The sequence below is a fragment of the Callorhinchus milii genome, unplaced genomic scaffold, assembly GCF_018977255.1.
Source record: "Callorhinchus milii isolate IMCB2004 unplaced genomic scaffold, IMCB_Cmil_1.0 Scaffold32, whole genome shotgun sequence".
NCBI lineage: Eukaryota > Metazoa > Chordata > Chondrichthyes > Chimaeriformes > Callorhinchidae > Callorhinchus > Callorhinchus milii.
Window position 1 is genome coordinate 912,275 of NW_024704773.1, and position 21,480 is coordinate 933,754.

General features: G+C 38.2%; 1 protein-coding gene across 1 annotated transcript in view; it reads right to left on the reverse strand.

Moving 5' to 3' along the window:
• dennd4c (DENN/MADD domain containing 4C) overlaps window positions 1-21,480 on the reverse strand; it is an 82,868-nt gene that overhangs the window by 23,760 nt on the left and 37,628 nt on the right. The window contains exons 4-15 of the mRNA XM_042345174.1: window positions 20,365-20,434; window positions 17,433-17,602; window positions 15,161-15,402; window positions 12,090-12,156; window positions 11,912-11,970; window positions 11,104-11,248; window positions 10,806-10,981; window positions 8,498-8,598; window positions 5,057-5,275; window positions 2,585-2,730; window positions 1,514-1,546; window positions 627-757 (exon numbers count right to left, since the gene is read on the reverse strand). Of these exons, the coding sequence (XP_042201108.1) occupies window positions 627-757; window positions 1,514-1,546; window positions 2,585-2,730; window positions 5,057-5,275; window positions 8,498-8,598; window positions 10,806-10,981; window positions 11,104-11,248; window positions 11,912-11,970; window positions 12,090-12,156; window positions 15,161-15,402; window positions 17,433-17,602; window positions 20,365-20,434 (1,559 nt within the window). The remainder of the gene's footprint in view (window positions 1-626; window positions 758-1,513; window positions 1,547-2,584; window positions 2,731-5,056; window positions 5,276-8,497; window positions 8,599-10,805; window positions 10,982-11,103; window positions 11,249-11,911; window positions 11,971-12,089; window positions 12,157-15,160; window positions 15,403-17,432; window positions 17,603-20,364; window positions 20,435-21,480) is intronic.

Below are 21,480 nucleotides of genomic sequence, written 5' to 3' on the forward strand. Positions count from 1 at the left end.
TCAGCAAACCTCCTACCCTCTCTGTCCTCCACCCTCCTTGATCCCAACTCTTCCCCACCCTCCTACCCCCACACGGCTCCTAATCCGACTGTTCAACGCCTTGGGACGTCCTCCTGACGTGAAAGGCGCTTTATAAATGCAATTTTGTATTGTATATCTGTTCATTCTGGTTATTAGAACAAATGATCTGCACTTCACATATGAAACTTTTTGGAAAATGTTAAAGCTGCTCTTTACGCTCAATTAAGTTTACTTTAAATTGTATCCTCCTGACGTGAAAGGCACTATACAAAGGTAATTTTGTATTGTATCTATTTAAGTGTACTTTCCCCAATGAAAAATGAATTACAAAATATTGCTGGACAATTCATCATTTTGACAAAATCTTGTGTTGCCCCATTGATTTAAAAGGCTCATAAACTCATTGATGAATTCCCTGGACCAAGTTGAAAGGTCTATACAATGATTAGCCATCAACTTTAGAAGTGCACCAAAAAATCTTCAGGTAAATATTTTCAGAATTAATTTAAACAAAATAACCATGGTACGTCTTCAATCTTCAACTTCTGTTAATTATTTTTCATTTGCATTTAGTCTACTCAAACTCCACACAATGACTACAATACCCATATTTCCGTGCTGTCTCTAGTCCATCAGATGCTGGAGGTTCCAGTGGCATTACAAAGACAGTGTGCTCGCTTTTCTGGGACTCATCCAGCTCGATTAGCTTAGAGTCTTCAGCATAGTCAGCATCAACCTTCATGTGTACAAATGAACAAATTAAGTTTCTTCAACTTTTCATCTTATTCTATTCCTGCATATATAACACAAGCTTCTAAATGCTACTTCAAGATGTTACATTCTCAGTTCCCACCAAAAAGTTGTTTTATAATTAATGGAATTATTTTCTATACCATACTTTTCATACCTAGCTCAATTTGAAAAAGAATACTTCACATTCCAAAAAGGGCAAGATAGTCACTATTCTACATTTAATCTATACAGGTCACCCACATTACAACTCCATGGAACAAAAATGGACTCAGATAAGCTTTGTGTTCCTGTGACTCAATGTGACATAGATATTTGCTGGTGGCCCCATTAGGATTAAAAGCATCATTTGTTTCTCTTATTTTATCTTCTATTCAATCCTTTCAAAAGCTATTCTCAAAGTTCCAAAGGTCGTTTTTTCTTGAAAACCTTGCAAATCTGTATTTTTAGTTAACTTTAGCTTTTACTACAAACATCAGCTTCAATTTCCTGCAGGTTCTCAATGTCTCCACATGGCTAGCTTGAGCTAGTGCTATCCTTCTGACTAATTTCTACCTATCTTGCTTCTGCAGTCTTCCCTTCATGAAAGTTACAAAAATATTGTTCTTCATGTCACTTTAAAACAGTTAAGATCATGCAAACCAGAAGGATAGTAAGAGGTGAGCTACTGCATCGGTTTAGAACAAAACATTGTAAATACCAAACCAAACTTGAGCAGAAAGTAAAAATAAATCATTCTAACCTTTGATCCCTTTTCTTTGTCAGAGTGAAAAAGCTGAATTAAAAAATAAGTTCAATGTTATCTTAAATGACTAACAAATTCCTTAAATCTTTAGAACATTTTAAAGTGTGTAACCCATTTGCTCATGCAAACTCATTTTTTGAACTCAATTATACTCAGTACTACCCAAGGCTAACTGCAAACATAAAACATCCATGCACTCAGTGACCTACAAAATCTATATAAGCACCCTTTCCCCCACATAAGCAAGGTTATAAACAAATCCATTGAACCATATTTTTCCAATACAAGGAGATTACAACCCGAGTCTTACAGGAAATTAAGTTATTGAAGAAAATAATTCTTCATTAAACTGCAAATTAATCATAACTGAATACAGTGGAATCAATCTGATCAGCTACTGCTACACTTTATTCAGCAATAGAGCTACTTTAAACGTAATAATAATCCTTGCATTTGAGATGGTGCCTTATCATGTCGTTGAGACATATCAAAGTGCTTCATGGGATACACTGTAAAGTTTAATGACTGTATATTTTGTAGGCAAAATGTAAGCATTTGTATTAGAATTTTTTAATTGAGAAACCCAAGGAAGGGTTCAATTCATATCGCAGTACACCAACAAGTTCAAAAAGAGTAGCGGAAAACAGATAAATTAAGATGTTATTCCAATCTTGCATTTTAAAAGCCTGTAGATTCTAAGAGAAATGGAGGACGGAAGTAAGCTGAGTTAAGAAACATAAGAGCCTGAGAAATATGTCAGAGCAGGAGATTGTTTGATGAGCTTTTATTACAACATTGATGATGCAAACAGGAGAAAGAAGGAAAGTGATGTAATATAGTGCACAGGAAGTGATGTCAGCAGCAACCTGAAAGTTAACCTTTTTTGTTGCTTTGCTGATAACACAGCCACTCAGACACTGGACATAGCTGAGCCTCGCTATAATCGGGCTTCCCTATACTTGCTGCTAGTGATGTGTGGCTGAATAATATTTTTACCATCAAAGATTTTAAATAGCAAATGTAATAGTTAAAGTGAAAGCGTATATTTGAAACCCAAACAATTCTTACCTTATCTACACAGTCATCAAAAAAGGCTAGGCTGGTATCTTTGTCACTCACAAATGAACACTCCTCAATGAAACGAATGAACATCTGTGTTTTTGTCAGCTGAATGTAGAACTTTTGATGTGCCCGATCACGAGTTTTCAAGAAGCCTAACAGAAAGCCAAACAGTGCAAATAAAGTTTAATAAATGTAGTTTAAGCAATTAGCATAAGTAAAACACTCAAACTACACAACTGTGAGACTCGTGCTTCAAGGGCAACTGCTTTCATCTGAGTTGTTGTTTAGCAACAACCTTTGAACATGAAAATGTGAGATATTCTAACATTGATAATACTGAACATAGATCATTTCGTCAACATCGGGACAAAAAGAAAAAAGTGGCCATTTCAGGTGAATCATTTAAGTAGAACTGGAATAATCAAGTTGGAGAAGCTGCTTTAAAGGACAGGAAAGGAAAAAGCTAGGAGAGATGAGGAGCAAAAAAAAAGTATTATGTAGATAAATATTTGAAAGCACTATTCACAAACACAAATAAGGCAGCTAATTTAGTCACTAGTATGGAGAACAGGGCCAGAGAGGTGCTAATAGACTGTGCAAGACAACATGGAAATCGAGGGAAGGTCAGAAGTGCAAGCATCAGTAATGCTGCTTTCAACCGTCTGTTCATAACACGACCCAAAAAGAGTTTCTTCCAAAGTATACAACATCAACTTTATATATATGTTGATATAACGTTTCCCTCATGTAGGATAACATCACAGAGTATGGGCCAATAATCCTCCAGGCAAACTAATCATTCATGACAATTTGTGAGGTCTTGCTGTGCGCAAAATTTCTGCCACATTTTCCTAAAAATAGTCACTATTGACAAGAATTACCTGTCAATTACACTTTGAGATGTTTTGCTATCACAAGTGTTTATTCAATGTAAAGATTTTTACTCGACATTACAGCACCAGAGCAATACTCAGAAGAAAGTGTTACCACTTGGAAGTGATTCTTTAGTGAGAGCTTTTACATGAGAAATTCTTGGGTTTCAGATGTCCTTGGGATCAGGGCCTGGATGAATGCAAACTTCCTGCAGCTGAATGTTGACAAGAAGGAAGCCGTACTCCTTGGCTCCTATCAACCGCTTCACTCTTGCAGATCTGAACTCCTCAACCTCCCTGGGCTCTCCCTGACTCACCAAATTAGTGTGCATTCTAGGCGTCCGGTTCGACCCCCAGCTATCCTTCCTTCCCACATCAGATCCCTGACCAGGACCACCTTCTTCTACCTCGCCACATTGCACTCCTCCGACCGTATTTTACGCCAAATGCAGTCAAAACCTTCATCCATGCGTTTTGTCACCTCCCGCCCGGATTACTCAAACACACTCCTCGCCGGTCTCCCCAGCTCCACTGTTCAAAAGATCCAGCTCATTCAGAACTCTGCCACCCACATACTGACTCAGACCAAACTCTGTACCCACATATCACCAGTTCTGGCCAGGCTCCACTGGAATGGAATGGATCGACTTCAAGATCCTCACAGTCATGTTCAAATCCATTCACTCTCTGGCACCTCCCTATCTCTCCGACCTCCTTACTCCCCAATCCATCACTTGGCGCTTCCGAACGACTGGCACCGGCCTCCTGCTTGTCCCTTGCACCCTCTGCCCCACCATCGGAGGTTGCGCTTTCAGCCACTAAGCCCCGAAAATCTGGAATATTTTCGCTCAATCCCTCCATCTCTCCCCTTTTTCAAGTCCCGCCTGAAAATCTTCCTCTTCGACCGTGCTTATGGCCACCTCCACCCCACCTTTTGGCTCGGAGTCAGGCTCTGCAACTGTTAAACGCTCTGAGATGCTACCCTGTGTGGAGGGCGCAATATAATTGCTTGTTTTCCACTTGTGCAGGAACTTTACAACATTTTTCTTTCAATCAGCTAATAAGGTACAAAAAACAGAGAGAGCTGGGAAAACTCATCAGGTCAGGCAGCATCTATGGAGAAAGGAAAGTGAGTCAGCGTTTCGGGTCCACGACCCTTCGTCAGAACTGGCGAAGTTCCAAAATAAGGTTATTGGAGACCAGGGATGTGCCTGAATATTGGGCGAGTTTGCTTATTCCCACATCGCTGAATGGAAATAGCCTTAGGGGAAAAAAAATACTTAAATGTTCCATACATGTGAAATGTAGGATCCCATCATGACATTTCTGCAATAAGTGCCCATGTTCTGCATTTTGCACATATGTGGAATACAACATGTCAAATATGTGATGACATCTTACAGTCCAAATACGCAGAGACTGAAAATACACTGCAGTTGTCTCAGCCATGGCTGCCTAGTAAGAAGCACAAGGCAGCAGAATAACATGGAGGCTCTTGTAAAGGCCAATTTAATAGATGCACAAAACATGATATTACCAACATTCAACTCATGATCAGAAATTAATAAATCTCCTTTAGATACTGATGTATAACAGCCTTTTGTACCTTGTAGATCAAACAGTGAACCTGCTGAAGTGGCTTTTTCTGAAGGAGCCTGTGTAATTGGTTTGAGGTATGTTCTGTATCCTTTTAATATAGATGCCATAAAACGCAAAAAGGCTTCCTGAATTTCCATCTCAACTGCAGTCATCTTTTTTTGCCAGGTAAAATCAGCCTCTATGGGTGTCATTTCCACAGCAGATCCCTCCTGTGCTCTTCTGTGAACTATAAACAAAACAAAGGTCAGTCAGGCCCACTGGTTGCAGTAGTTTTAAATGGGGTATTAAATCCTCATCTCCCTTGCCCTCAAAAAATAAAATAATCTTTGATTTGGATCTTTTTAAGTAGCCTTCCTATTCCTCTCCAAGAATCAAGCATTCTCCCAAGCCAGTTTTTTCCTGCTGTCCATCTCCCTCCAGAACACAAAGCAAATGTATTTTGTAATCCTGTAATGGGGAACAGGAAGATCAGTATTTGAAGCAATTACCATCGCAAATTTTTAAAAAAGCAAATGATTATTTGCCTAGCCAGATAAGAGATCACTGGGGAAATCACCATTTGAAAAAACATGAACTTTATTCTAAATGAAGTGTGGCAAGACAGCTCTGAGTCTCAGAGTGGGCATAGATTTGCATTAAAAGAATAATGGTGAGCATTGTTGCCCAGCATTTTAATATTCTTAATTTCTTTATGCTTTTACTCTGTGTACCTTAACCTCTCATAGGAAAAAAATGCTGGAAACTCACTAGGTAAGAAAATCAAGAGTTATCACTTTTTAAATGTCAAGCCTTACATTACGGATTCATCAGGACAAATGAACTTTCAGGAGCTGGTGATATATACTCCAGTGCCCGAAGTGCATTTTCATGAATGCTTTCAATGTGGAAGCCTGAGGATTGCATTTCTTTCCTTGCACGAGGGCCTTTCCCTTATTCACTGCCTTAGGTCATTTATATGTGCAATCAGATAAGTACAACCTATTTGCATCAACCCTTAAAGGTCATTACAGCCTAAATACTACTTTAAAATGGGGGCATATCAATCAGCCATTGGATCAGAAGAATGCATGGTTATTTCATAAACTCATAGGAAGTTACAGCATAAAGCAGCCAAGGCCTAATCTCAGTGCTAGTTTTCGCTGGAGTCATCATCACTTTTATAGCTTCTCCATCTCCAGTTCATTATGTCTATTCTTCAAGTGTTTGCAGGTGACTGGCCTTAAATAATCACTTGTGGTAACTCACAGGGTACTTCAAAAAAGTGAAATTGCTCAGTTCACTTGGAACCCTGATGGTGCTCCATTATTTGCAGCTTATTTGGAACAATTGTAGTGAGCCTATTACTTCTGTTAATGGCCTGTGGAGAACTTCTTAAATGGGGGTCATGCTGCAGGTTAGCAGAATACACAGATGAAGTCTAAGCAGAGTGCAACTCTGCTGGAAATTTAATTATACTTTTTTTTGGTTGCCAGTCTTTTGCACGTGGGGAAGGTTAATGACTGCTACCAGCAATACCAATTAAACAATACATTCCTTAAAGCAGCAATTATAAAATGGCAAGCCAAGCATTCAAAAGATACTCAAATATCTTTTATTTGCCAAATTTACTGATTTTCTAAGACTGTGTGACAAAGGAGATCGATAAGGGTAATGTAGTGGATGTTATATATTTGGATTTCAGTAAGGCCTTTGATACAGTTCTACATGAAAGGCTGGTACTGAAAATAAAGAAAATGGGAATCAGGGGAAGTATCTTGCAGTGGATACATAATTCGCTGAATGACGGAACCCAGAAGGTGGTACTACAGGGAATGTCATCAGGTTGGGAGAATGTTACCAGTGAAGTTCCACAGCAGTCTGTTTTGGGACCTCTTTTATTTAACATCTTCATAAACAACCTGAAGCTAGGAGTCACAAGCACAGTGGCTACATTTGCAGATGACATAAAGCTAATGAAGGCAGTAGACTGCAAAGATGAACAGGATATGTTACAGGAGGACTTGAACATTCTTGAGAAATGGGCAGATCAATGGCAGATTAAATTCAATGTAGAGAAATGCAAAGTGCTTCACATAGGGACAAAAAATCCAGGAAGGGACTATCATTTAAATGGCAAGAAAAATAATCTGTATGGAAAATGAAGAGTCCTGATTGATAATAAATTGAAGCTATTGCAACAGTGCTCGATAGCAGTGAGTAAGACAAACCAGATGCTGGGTTGTATTAAAAAGGGCAATATTGAGCCGAAATAGTGGGGTAATTAACCACTTTATAAATCACTGGTGCGACCGCACTTGGAATACTCTGTGCAGTTCTAGTCACCTCAATATAAAAGGGATACTGCAGCAATTGAGAGGATAAAGAGGACAACCAAATTATGGCGGGAATGGAGGAACTGGACTATGAGGAGTGATTAGATAAACTGGGCATGTTTACGTTGGAGAAGAGAAGGTTGGGGGGCAATATGAATTTGGTCTTTAAGGTACAATACAATATTACACTTATATAGCGCCTTTCACGTCGGGTGGACGTCCCAAGACACTGAAGAGACTAGATAATGTAGACCATGATAAGCTGTTTTATCTTTTACTGAACAGTGGAACCAGAGGACACAGGCTGCGATTGAAGGGGGTTAAATTCAGAACAAATCTGTGGAAACACTACTTCAGTGAGCAATTAGTAGTTATGGAACAGGCTCCCTAGGGAGACGGTGGAAGCAGAAATTCTTATGTTCTAAATAAGGATGTAAAATAAACCATGCAGAAAATCTTCATTACAAAAACAAGCGTGTTGAGTGTAAAAGGAGTCATGAGCGGTGATCAACTTAAAAACATTTGTTAGATTTCAAGTCGCATCTTGGTAGTTCAAAAAAACAAACGAGGGAACAGAAGAAACAAAGAATAACTAAACTCCAAATGATGCTATATTGATTGCTTAATATATTTTTTCACCTAGAATTTTTATCCCTTTAGTTCTTTACCCTAACTAGCAAAATTTGAGTTCAGAATCTGGGCTGACACTCCAATACCTGTTTCACCCACAACATATGTTACATATATATATATCACATATATATATATATACTTTACAGTATATTCTGTGAAGCACTTTGAGAATTATTATTATTGTGCAGTAAAGAGGAAGCTCTGTATAGTCAGAGGTTCATTCAACATGTTCAGATTCAGTTGCAAGTTAAACACCATGTGGCATGATTTCAAAGAACAGGAGGGAGGTTGTTCTCTGGTGTAATAGTCAACATTAATCCCTCATCCAAATCATCAAAACTATATTTACTTTGAATATTCATCTCATTATTATTTGCAGGTTGCAATGGTACAGATTGCCTGCCATATTTGCCTACAAAAGTCAATATATTTCAAAAATAATATGTGATATGCTTTGAGAGTTAATGGGAGATTGATTTTTTTAAAAAGAAATATACACACACCTAATGAAAGCTGAGTTTGTAAGTTTGTTAAGGAACCAAAGAGATTCTTCCCAGGTTTCTTCGGAAGCTGCTTCCAGTTTAAATTCTTCCGGTCATCAGATCTATAAAAAAAAGAACCTTTTTAACACATTTATATAATACAATTTACATTCATACAGCACCTTTCACGTTGAGCAGACATCTTAAAGCCCTTCATAATGCTGGATGGGCAGCCTAGCTGGGGCTCGGAGAGGAAGGATGACCGAAAGCACGGTCAAAGAGGTACATTTTGAATTGTGCTTTGAATGAGAGAAGAGAAAAACTAAAGGACTCTGGAATGGATTTTAAAGAAGACCATTCAGTTCATCAAGCTCATTCTGTCATAAAATCATAAAAATATAGAGCACAAAGGATCCATCGGGCCCATCAATTCTGCACCATCTATCAGAGCACGATGTTCTTTCAACTGCACTACAACAACAACAAAAGTATACTTATAGAGTGCCTTTTACGTTGGGAGGACGTCCCAAAGCGCTGAACAGTCAGGTGTCGGGGCCCGAGCATGGGGGAGGGGTGGTGTAAGGGTGAGGGAAGGCAGAGAGGTGGGAGGGAGACCAAAGGCGCGGTTGAAGAGAAGGGTCTTGAGACCGGCCTTGAAGGAGGCAAGGGAGGAAGCGAGGCGAAGGGACCGCGGGATGGAGTTCCAGAGCGTGGGGCCAGAGAGGCTGAAAGCCCGGCCACCGATGGTAGGGCAGGTCGGGCGGGAGACATGGAGCAGCCCGAGCCTGATGAGCAGAGGGAGCGGGCAGATTGGTAGGGAGTCAGCAGGTCAGAAAGGTAGGAGGAGGCAAAGCCATGGATGGTCTTAAAGGTGAGGACGAGGATCTTGAACTCGATCCTCTGGCGGATGGGGAGCCAGTGGAGTCGGGCGAGGGTGGGAGTGATGGGGTCACGGAGCCTGGTGCGTGAGAGTACACGAGCTGCAGAGTTTTGGATGATCTGCAGCCCGTGAAGGGAAGAGTTCAGAAGGCTGATGAGGAGTGAGTTCCCTTAATCAAGCCTTGAGGTGACGAATGAATATCCTGTCCTATCCCCATAACCCTTCAAGCCTCTACCTTTCATTTACCCGTTTACGTCCCTCTTGAAACCAACAATGGACTCTGTCTCTCACAAATTACTTGCCATATTGTTCCACATTCCAAAAAAATTCTCTGAAGCTCAACTTTCACTCTTATAATTATAACTATGGCGCCCTAATCACCAACTCCCCTATCCTATTCACCCTGTCAAAACTCCTCAATTTGTACATTATCAACCTCTTCTGCTCCAATGAAAATAGATCAACTTCTCCAATTTCTCCTCATAGTTATAGCCCATCACCCCGGTATCATTCTTGTAAATCTCCTCTGCACTTATTCCAAGGCACAAATATCCTTCCTGACGTAAGGTACCCAGAATGATTGTAGTACTCCAGTTGTAGCCTAACCAAAAAAAAACTTTATTGCTTCATTTTTGTACTCTTTCCTTCACGTATAAAACACAGAATATCATTAGCTTTCCACAGCCCTTTTCACTTGTGTTGTTGCCACTTTCAAAGAAGTACACCTGCATTCCCAAGTCTCTTTGCTCCTATGTTCCTTGCGAGATACTTACATTCAACATATATTCCCCTCATTCTTTCTGCCAAAATGCATCACTTCATTAAACTTCATCTGACACTGATTGCTCCAATCTAATGAAGTCTTCCTGCCTCCACCATAATAATAATAATAATCCTTGCATTTGATATAGCGCTTTTCACGTCAGGAGGATGTCCCAAAGCGCTTCACAGAACACACTGTAAAGTGAATTGACTGTACATTTGTGGGCGAACGCGGCAGCCAATTGCACTCAGCAATGTCCCACAAACAGTCGTAGATTGAAAATGACCAATTTTTTATTATTGTTTTTGGTTTCGAAGGGATTATTATTAGGCGTGTGGAGTAAGGAAACTTGCCCAAGGTTTCGCACCATCTTATTTAAGAAGGCAGTGTCTGCCTTTTATCCACACTATTCACTGTACTTCCTAGTTTGGCATCATTCACAAATGTTGATAACGTATCCCATATCTATGCTCCATCATGACCTTTACCCAACACTTTGAATCTACTGAGGAAATGTCCAACAAAGTTTCTTCCAGCCATTTCTGCCTTGTTTCTCCACTGCACTTCTATCACTCTTCGGATGAATAAAATTTTTGTCACCATAAAAGCTAGTGTCCACAACTACATGCATCTTGTTAATCTGAAAGGGTATTGAAGAAATCACGATAATAGTAGTAAATACTTACAAATAAATTGTATTTGTATCCAGGTCCACACAAACAACATCCTGTGGTGGGTCATAAAGATCAAAATATCGTGAATCAACACCTACAATAAACGGACATGGTGCACTGAGGACTCCAGCTAGTGAAAGTGGACAGAGTGGGATATACGGACACTGCCAGTGGAATGGAAAGATCATCTGAATCAAGAAACCAAAAAACAAAAGTTAATCAACTTTTTAGAGAATAGTAAGCAATCTGCAGAAATATTAATTAAAAATACGTAGTATAAATATTTTCGAGTAAATACACCTGTACTCACAGTTACAACAGCCTCAGTCACACCAGTCAGCACAGCAGGCCTGAGAGAGTGCAGCAGAATCTTGTTTTCCATCAAGACAAAATAGAGGAGAATCGCACAGTTTTCAGATCCCAAGTTCATTAGCAAGGTGCTAAAGTTAGCTCCACTAAATAGGAATAAGGGTATATTAGGTTGGGAATACACTATGATCTACAAGGTTATATAATAAGATCAAAAAATCACTTGAAACCCACTGTCAGAAGGTTTTCTGGTACAATCAGACTCACAGATTTGTCTGTGAGAAATGAATTCACATTGTTCTCCAAGAGGGTTTGGAAATTTTCTTTGATTAAAAGTAATATAAATAGTTTTCCAATTACTCATTGCACAGCAACTCTCATATCCTGACAATATACACTAAACAATTCACATTAGCTGACTCAGAAAACCTATCCAATCAATCAACAATGTTTACATTTGATATAGTGGCCTTAAGTCAGGAGGAAATCTCAAAAATTATATCATATCACAGGATATACTGTAAAGTAGAGTGACTGTTTATTTTATGGGCGATTTGCTTTCAAATGTCAATTCCTATTGCATTTTGTTATTGGTTCAAATCATTTATTCTAAAGTTCATCAGAATTGCTCATTACTAAGGCATGTCTCAAAATGTATTGAGCCACATCTTGAAACATACCTCCCTGAACATGCTCTTAGTCTTCTTTCCCCTCCCCACCACCACTTTTAGCCCCCACCCTTAGCACAAAATAACCGTGAATTGGTTAAGAAAAGCCACCAACCATTAAAATATTCAAATTCAGCTTACCTGAGTGGTAAGGGTGTTGAAACTGGTTGAGATAGGATAAGCTGATCAAGTGCTGATAGCTATAAGAAAGGCAACAGATCAATATTAAATTTAAGTCAGATAACATTCTTATTAAAAACAAAATGAGACAACTCTCAGCAGCTAATTTTGTACTAGTAGCAATGTGCATACACATTACCTGAACCAAGATTCTTGGCCTCTGAGGTGATGGGAAGGGAACATTATGCATGAAGTGGGATATGTGCCTAAAAATATAAGAATAATCTCAAAAGTGACAAAATGGCAAAACAAAAGTGATTATAAAATAATATGCATTTAACAAAGTGCAGATGAAACAATACAGATCTCAACGTAAATATCTGCAGGCAGCAACCATTATTATGCTAATTTGCAACCAAATTGTAATACTGTACAAACAATTCTGCTGGACTTGAACTATAATTCAATTTAAGACCAAATCAGGCAGAACAGAAATTTTGAAAAAATGGTTTATTGTTAGACTTTATCAAAGGCAATTTTACAATTAACATATAGCACCTCTCTCATGAGGAGCTAGTGCCAATGTGCTTAAAGTAAATACATTGCAGTTTGTTTAGAATATTTATTCTTTTTACTTTACCAACTGCTGCCATCATACACAATAATAATACATTAGACTCTCAAATTCCCTTAATTTTGTTTTACCGTTGTATTTCTCTAGTGTCTTATCAGCCCACAAAATTTGACAATCAGAAATTGTTAACTACAGTATTTTAAATAGTAACAGCTATAAAACACATTTACTCAGTATAAGTGATGTTATGATGACTGCAATTAACCAAATCCTACTATAGACTTAAAAACCATGGCTAAAAGGCAGGTTTCAAATGATGTTCAGAATTGATGAAACTGCATTTTTCCACTTACACAGATGAACTTACTTCCCTAGAGCTCAATTAGATATTCTATATATTGATCTTAAAAAGATTTAGCATACTAAATTTTACATGGATATCCTGCAACAAAAATTACTGAAGTCACCTTGTTTCTTTTGAACATGAACAATTTATTTTAATTATCATGAGTTTATAATCAAAATTCAACTATGACATCAGGATAATTCCATTACACACAGGAGCAGCAATTTAAGGTTGATAAAGCTTCATATTCTGGGATATATCAACAGTCAATATAAAACTGCTATTAGTATTTAGAATAAAATAGTGTCCTTATTTTTATGATTCAACTACATAAATGTATCAATTCAACTACATTAATTGAGCATTTCTGCATTTTTAAAATAATGAATATCCATCGACAATGTGATGTGTCACTTGCCAATATAACAGCAGTTGCACCCAAATTATTGACTGCAAATAAAAAAAACATATGTGCGGTTAAATCAGAAGATCATTCCCTGAACTCTTGGGGTTTGAAGTTTGGAGTAATAATGGAGTCTTGTCACACACTGTTGAGATTTCAAAATGCTTACTATGGGTAAAAATTACCATACTTGTGCTCTCCTTATCACAGTGACAAAATCTCTAACCTCTGAAGACAAATCCAAATCACAAACATATTGAGCAGTCACGCTTAGTTAAGCTTCTGACAAAAAAAATTCAAATGTTAAACTTCGAATTTTTTTCTTTAAAAGTCACAATCAAACATCACTAATACAAAATTTCTAAGATTATCAAGATGCAAACCTCAAACACTTTTACTGGAGGTTAGAAAGACCAATTAAAAAGGCAACACCAACTTATAAACTAGCAGTAAAAGGCAGTGAACCCTGAAAAGTAAATATTAGAAATTTCAGTGATTCAGGGTAAGACAGAGAATAGATATTTTGGTCTTGTGAGGTAGCTATTCATGCAGACAATTACATTCATAAGTAATGTGATTCAAACTGATTTTGTTCAGAGCTAATGATGACTATTGTATTGATTTTGGTCAAAACCAACTATTGTAGTAATAATGAGTAGTTTACAAAATCCACTTCTTGTCCATCGTGCATCAGTAATTGTGATTCTCATGCCCTGGCCTTCTGATAGGAGATTAACTTGGGTTAATAGACTCAGGTACTCCCGACATGAAAGGTGTTATATAAATGCAATTTGTTGTTGGGTTTTTAGGCATTGAATTTCGAGAATGATTCAGCAATTCAATCCTAGGCTTAAGAGACTTAAAAAAAAAGTAACAGTGGACCACATAGCTTCTGAGTAATAACCTTTTTTCACACAAGCCTGCAACCCCACCTTCCAAGCTAACTAAACAAGCAAAGAAGATGAAGTGTTCCACAATACCAATTTGAGGCAAAAGGGAGGGAACCCTTTGCAATTCTAAAAAAAATGCAGTTATCAGATAATTCCTAATGCCTGGGCACTTTGCCTATCTAGAAACAGTGCCGCCTCAGTTTAACACCAGTGTATTTGCATGAGGCAGCTCCAACATCAACAGAGAGTGCAGTATTTGGCAGTAACCACTTCCCTCAACTACATTAGCAGTCAAAGAGAGAAATGGGAACAGGCATTGTGAGCCTGGTCATGATGGTCAGGACGCAGTCAATCAGGAAGGAGAATAATCCTTACATTTGATACAGCGTCTTTCATATTGGGAGGTTGTCTCAAAGCACTTCACAGGACTCACTGTAAAATGGAGCGACTGGGCATCGTGTGGGCTCTGTCAGGAAGGAAATTGCTAAACTAGTCTGTTCCATCGGATACTTGATGGATAATGAATATGTCGTCAGAGGGTAAGGAGCGACTGGCCTTTCCTTTCTCACTTCGTACAGTGGACTGATGGTGGTTTATGCCATTGCTGGGCAGCATGAAGGCAGCTTCTGACATTTGGCAGTGGAAGGAATAAGCAATCTCAATCGCTGAATCTATTAAATTTATACAGTCCAGATTAGTCGACTTGGAAATTTGTTTAATTACTTCCCATTTCAACCAAAACATATTCTTTACCATTTGTAATTATCATGCTAAGCATTCTTAATTACATTTCTGTGAGGAAGCTTATCCCTCATGTAGTAATAATAATTGTTGCATTTGATATAGTACTTTATCATGTCTTCGATATGTCTCAAAAGCGCTTCACAGAATATACTGTAAAGTGAATTGACTGTATATTTTGTGGGCGAAACATTGTACTCTGCAGTTCAAGACCTTGAGATGCAGGAGGATCTTGATTGGTTTTGCAGGCATGCAGATATAGGTAGTTGCAGTGTAGTTCAAGGTCTGAAAGGTATAAATCACATTAAATACATACTTTTCAATAGGCAGATGATGAGGTCCAGAGACAGACAACTTGTACAGGAACATCAGAAATTTGCGGAAGGCCTCATAAAAAGGCCAGCGTGAGAGGAGGCAAATGCATTTATTGGTGTGTACAGTCTTGGATGTGATTAATTTCTTGTCCACAGCAGTGATAAGGCCAAGCTGCATGAGCTGTTTCTCAGTCAGCAACTCCATCGGGTAAGACTCATAAAACTGGATAGCGGCACCATACACCTGTTTTTTGAATAAATAAATTTTTGTAAAAAGTTAATTTTCTCAAAATAAAGACAAACGTACAATATTTTAGGCAATTTAAGCTGAATGAACCAGTTTGAATGTGGTGGTTCAGATCCATAAACTCAGACCCCACTTTATTATAATAATATCTTTGCATTTGATAGAGCCTTTCAAATCAGGAGAATGTCTCAAAGTGCTTCACAGGTTCCACTGTAGAATTTTGTGGGCAAAGATGGCAGCCAACTTGCATAGCAATGACCCACAAATAGCCATGAAGGGAATGACCAACTTTATCTGGAAGATTGTTCCCCAGGATAATGGAAGAAACTCTTCTTTTCAAATAGCGTCATGAAATCTTTAACATCCATCTGAACAGGCAGATGGAACTTTGGTTTAAAGTCTTGTCTGAAGGACGGCATCACCAACAGTGCAGTACTGTGTTGGAATGCCAGCCTGACAGAGTTTAAAGTCCTGACTGCGAGGCTGAATAGTGTTGTGATCAAAAATGAATTATTGCTTAAATTGTTTTGGTGAAGTTAAATATACTTATGCTTGTTAGCAAGTGTCGAGCTGACCTGTAGAACTACAATCCTAATTAAATTATGCCGAGTTGCAGAATTTCTATCCACACCTGACATATACGGGGTAGCTGGTATAACTCCAGATAAAAGTGTTAGGAGAAAATGTCAGTAAGCTGTGACTTGAAGAGTTAAATTGGCTAAGAGAAAAAGTGAGCTTGTTAGTGTAGCTTGTTATGTTAATTGTTGATGCACTGGTCCTGTATTGTCTTAATCTGAGTCAGCCCAAACCTGGCTTAATTAAACAATTGGCAGGTGCATGAGGACTTGCAGACCAGGACAGAGCATCCTGGTGTTAAAAAAAGGGCAGCTGAGCTACTCTGAGTTCAGCCTGAGGGTTCAGTCTGAGTCATCCGATGAGTTAGTGAGAGACTGACCATTTTTTCCACTCCTCCAGGAAGGCAGAATTACCAACCAAGGTTCTGTGGTTTGAGTCACTCGACTGCCTGAAATTTCAGCAATTCCAATAACATCAGAAGAAAGAAAATAGTAGACTTCAACAATACAAGAACACAGCTGCAAGAGATTCAAATGTCTATGTACACTATTATCAGTTCCCAAAGAAGTAAGAGTTCATCTATTGCCTATGAACTTTGATATCATCACAACAGTGACATGCTAGACGTGAGCATAATAGCATCAAACTGCTTATCGTAACCCTGCCGTGTTTATTGAATGAATGCAAAATTGTGTGTCTTTTTGCTTTATTAAGTAAATAAATTATTGAGCATAGATTATAAGCGACTTCAGTTTCTCTGTTCTCAACTTTATATTTTGGCTAAACAGAGTAAGCTGGTCTTTTCTGGCCGCACCTTTGGTCCCAGGCTTCAACAGAGTGGTTAGTTCAACTGGCCGCACCTTAATAATAATCCTTGCATTTGATATAGCGCTTTTCACGTCGGGAGGACGTCCCAAAGCGCTTCACAGAACACACTGTATAGTGAATTGACTATATTTGTGGGCGAACGAGGCAGCCAATTGCGCACAGCAGTGTCCCACAAACAATCGTAGATTGAAAATGACCAATTTATTATTGTTTTTGGTTTTGGAGGGATTATTATTAGGCTCCGTGTGGAGTAAGGAAATTTGCCCAAGGTTTCGCGCTGCCTGGAATTGAACTCAGGTCTCTCGCTTGAAAAGCGAGTGCTCTAACCACTGAGCCACAGGACTCCACTTCAAACCCAACAAGGGACAACCTTCTTACTCAGAGACAAGAATGCTACCAACTGAACCAGACCGATACACTTCATGTCAAAATGTGCAAAAAGTGGCATATGGTGGGTCAATAGCCCGGCTGAAGAGCCTCACACAGGGAATGATGAGAAGCATCAACATGTACCAATACCTTTATAATGCATTTTTTTAAAAACTAATGGCCCTTAGTTAACTGGAACAAACACTTTAATATCAGCAGAAATAAACTATTTATAACAGCTTCCCTGCATTTACCTTTTCTGCTGATGAAGCAGTCAAAACAAAGGTCGAAAAAACTGGCAATGGGTATTTGGTTTTGGGAGCCCAGCATTCAATAGTAGCTCCCATGGGAAGACAGAAGAGCGGTACTGATTCAGGCAATGGGAATGATTCATAGTCTTCTTCCGGATATCTGCAGATCAACCCTAAAGCAATAAAAAGGTGGAACATGAAAAGAAAGTTTATTAAAATGCAACATCCTTCCCCATTGAAAATAGAATCTACATTTAGATTTTTACCAACCAATGCATCTTAGATAAATATATTCCAACAGGTTTTCCAACCAACAAAATAAAGAAAACTTCAATAATCGTTTCCAAGTGTGCACAACACTAAATTGCAATTATACAGAAACTCATCTCGTACACAATCTGTTGTCCAGATACGCTTGTTTTCAAATATTTGAAATGGTCTGATAATCATTAAAAATCTTCTGTTCTTAATTCACTATTAGTAGAAATAAAACTCATCATAACTGTGCTTAATTGGAACCCAAGAAATGAATAAAATCTTGCTCTCCTAACACACTGATCAGATTCACAAAATGGAAGATCACAGATATGCAAAATTCAGTCACAAGGTATGTTTCAAGTTAGTAGATTGATTTATTTGGGGGCACTTGATTGGCCAAATTAAATTATCCATTATGTGGAATCTGCTCCATTGTGGTGTTTAATCCAGGTTCACATTTTTATGAACTGACCCCAGTTACTAAGCCTTAAAATGTTTATGTACATAAATATTTTCTCAGAATTATTCTGACATGGTCAATTTGTTATTAGCAACATCCATGAAATGAACGCAGGTTTAAAGGCATGGGAAAACCATTCCAGATATCCCTCCCTGAAGAAAGTGTCTTTCAACCTTCACAGTGATCAACTGGCTACTACCACTGCTTACCACTAACTACTATTACAGTGAACTCCTGATTACTTGACTCTGGCTTAACTTGTCACAACCACTTAAATCTTCATTCGGTCAATATTCCAGTCGCATTTATGTATTTATACCGATACCTAATTTGCCACTCCAGATAACTGGTCATAGGCCCTTTTCACCTGGAGTGGGGAGTTATCAGGAGTTTACTATACAATAACAACTAAATAACAACTTGCACTTATATAGCACCCTTCACACGAGGTAGAGTCTCGGAACGCTTCACCATTGAACTAGCATATTGAGCGTGTTTAACAATTCATGTGCCTGAAATTGTAGTGTTTAATAAACGTTCACCTCAAATGCCAAAATCAACTGAATGTCAAATTATTGCAGGTCACAAAGTAGCACTAGTGTTATTTTGCGCCAATTTAATTAGCATATTCCATTCCAGTTCCACATGAATTTTAAATCTATTAGTAGAAGTGAGTGTTTCAGTAAATATTAGCTGCAAGTCTTTAATTAAGCCTTTTGCTGCAAATTTAAAAAAATGAACACAGTACAGTAGATGTATGTGTTATTCTGAATTCATCAAAATAAATCAGTTTAAATAACTCATCCAATGGAATACCCATCTGATTGCAAGTAGAAGGCTTCCTCCTAATGGCCAATCAAGAATGTGGCATCAGTGACATTCATCTAATGGTCCTCTTACTGAGATGACTAAAGAGCTAACTTTCAGATCAGAGAAGACTAAAAGACTAATCTTCAGCTCAGTTCACAGGGTGCTCATCTGGCAATCCAGCCAGATAATGCCAGTAGCATTATTAGAAATCTACAAAACTATTTTATAGAAATTAGAAATCAACATCACTGAAAGAATAAACTTTGAAGTGACCCAAGAGAATTTTACAAAATGATGAAAGAGACTGAAAGTTGGCCCAGAGAAACTTCATACTGAAGAACGAAACAAAACTTCAAAATCAAGAAACTATGGGTAAACAGGTAGAAATGAATTCCTCACACCGAAGAAAGAGACGTATGGAACAAGAGCTGGAACCTAAGAAACGGTTTTAAGAAACAAGTGCGTAGATTGTTTCTAGAGAAAGATAGAGGTGGAGAGATTTCTGGTAACTAAGTAGGAATGTGGGTAGTGATTAACCAAAAAGGAGTATTTCCAGTGAAAAATAGGGAGGAAGTTGTCTTGAGGTCAGCTAAAAAGTAGGAGGCAGGTTTATTGGCTCATTTTGATTTGCTTTGCTCTAAATATTCTGTAACCAGTGTGTTAGTTATTAAATAAGCCTCATAGAACGTGGGCAACAAATTATTCTGTATAAAGTAGTTTTGTTACTTTTACAACATAACAATTCAAGTCACTATCCACGCAGTGTTCTTATTAAAGGCTATCTGGAAAGTTTATTTGGAATTTTTCTTGGATTTAAACCTATGCAATAACATATTTAATTTAGCTATTTAGACTCCTCACGAGAACAACTTTCCTGTACAACAGTGAGGGTTACTGCTGAAATGAGTATTGAACATAGGAACAAGCAATCAATTTCCCTCCACCCTTTGATACTATTAATTTACTAATATTACTAAAGACAGATTGGAGCCTACATTATGGCTGCTGTTAGCAATCGTCTCACTCAAAAATTCATCCTTAGCTTAGGATTAATTCCATCTGTTGAAAAGTTAATTACTAAATAAGATACTGTGATATATGCACAAGTTTAACTCAGGCAATACTAAAGTCAGGAGGAGGCAAGGTGAACTTTAAAGAGATTACAAAGTTAGCATTTTGGCTAGTTCCTCCAACTTTAGATGATGCCTGTATTTTCATTCTCAAGTTCTTACATTCTACATTGTCAGCTGAACAAAAAAAAGTGCAATAGTAGATGCAAGAGAGATAGATTGGGAGGTTAATTTTAAAACAATATTTGACTCATCTTTAATGGGGGAGGGGGGGGGCAAATGAAAGTTGTGCACACGTTCTAAAAGCTTTTTAAAAGTGATTAGTTAGGTTACATACCAGCTTTATATGCTATTGAATTAGAAGCAGGAACAGACTTCTTGTAACAAAGATACACACTGGAACCCCACTGTAAACAGAAACAAACAGTTACAAACTACATAAAACCTCTTTCTCTCCCAATTGAACCTAAAAGTAAAAACATTCAGTATTGACACACACAAAAAAAAGGAAAAATATTGTGAATTGTAGTCTGCAACTGCTGCTCAGTTGGCTGTTTCGACACATGCAGAAACCCAGCACCATGCTTAAGAGTATCCACATAAGTAAGACACCCACACGTGGATATTTTCCTGTGCCTGGAACAAAGTGCACATTCTCGGTGGGGGGGAGTGGGGAGGGAGAGGGAGTGCACTCTGCAACCTAACTCTGACCAGTATTAAATATACTTCGGTAAGAGCCACGGTTTGGGGTTCCCAGAGTGTGCATAGGTTTCTGATAGACTTTAACCAACTAAAACCACATACCTTGCCATTGAGAACACTTTCTCGTGTGCTTTCCATTGCTTGTTAAATTAGGATTATTATATGCATCAAGGCTTTGGTTTGCAGGAATGGAACAGAATACATTTTACTTCAATGAGAGCTACATGCTGATGAACCTGCTAATTACACTGATTGAGCATTTCTTGTTACGAAAAAAAAAGGTTCCTAAAGGCTGCAGGCAACTAATAATTCTTCAGCACTTTCTTTAAATGCTTGAGTAAATCCTGTGAAGTACTTGGGATGTCCTCCCGACATAAAAGGCTCTGTACCAAATGCAAGGATTATTAATTTATTATCAAATCTACACATGCAAGAATAGTCCAATTAAGAAACAACTCTTTCTTCCTCAAGAAATTAGTACGATAGTAAGTATCCCTTTATTTTATGATGTCATTAAACTATAATCAATCACCTGAAAGAAAGTTTAATAATTGAGAAACAAACGCACTATGGATCCAATTTTCAAAAGTAACTAAAGAGTTCGACAACAGGTCGTTCCTGCCAAGTTTCCTTTCATTGTTTCCCCTGTGCTCAGTGCCATAATATGAAAGTGGGCTTGAAACTTATAATAAACTCTCTCCACTAGGATAATTGGTGGAACAGGTATCTAAAAGTTTTGTGAGTAAGAAAA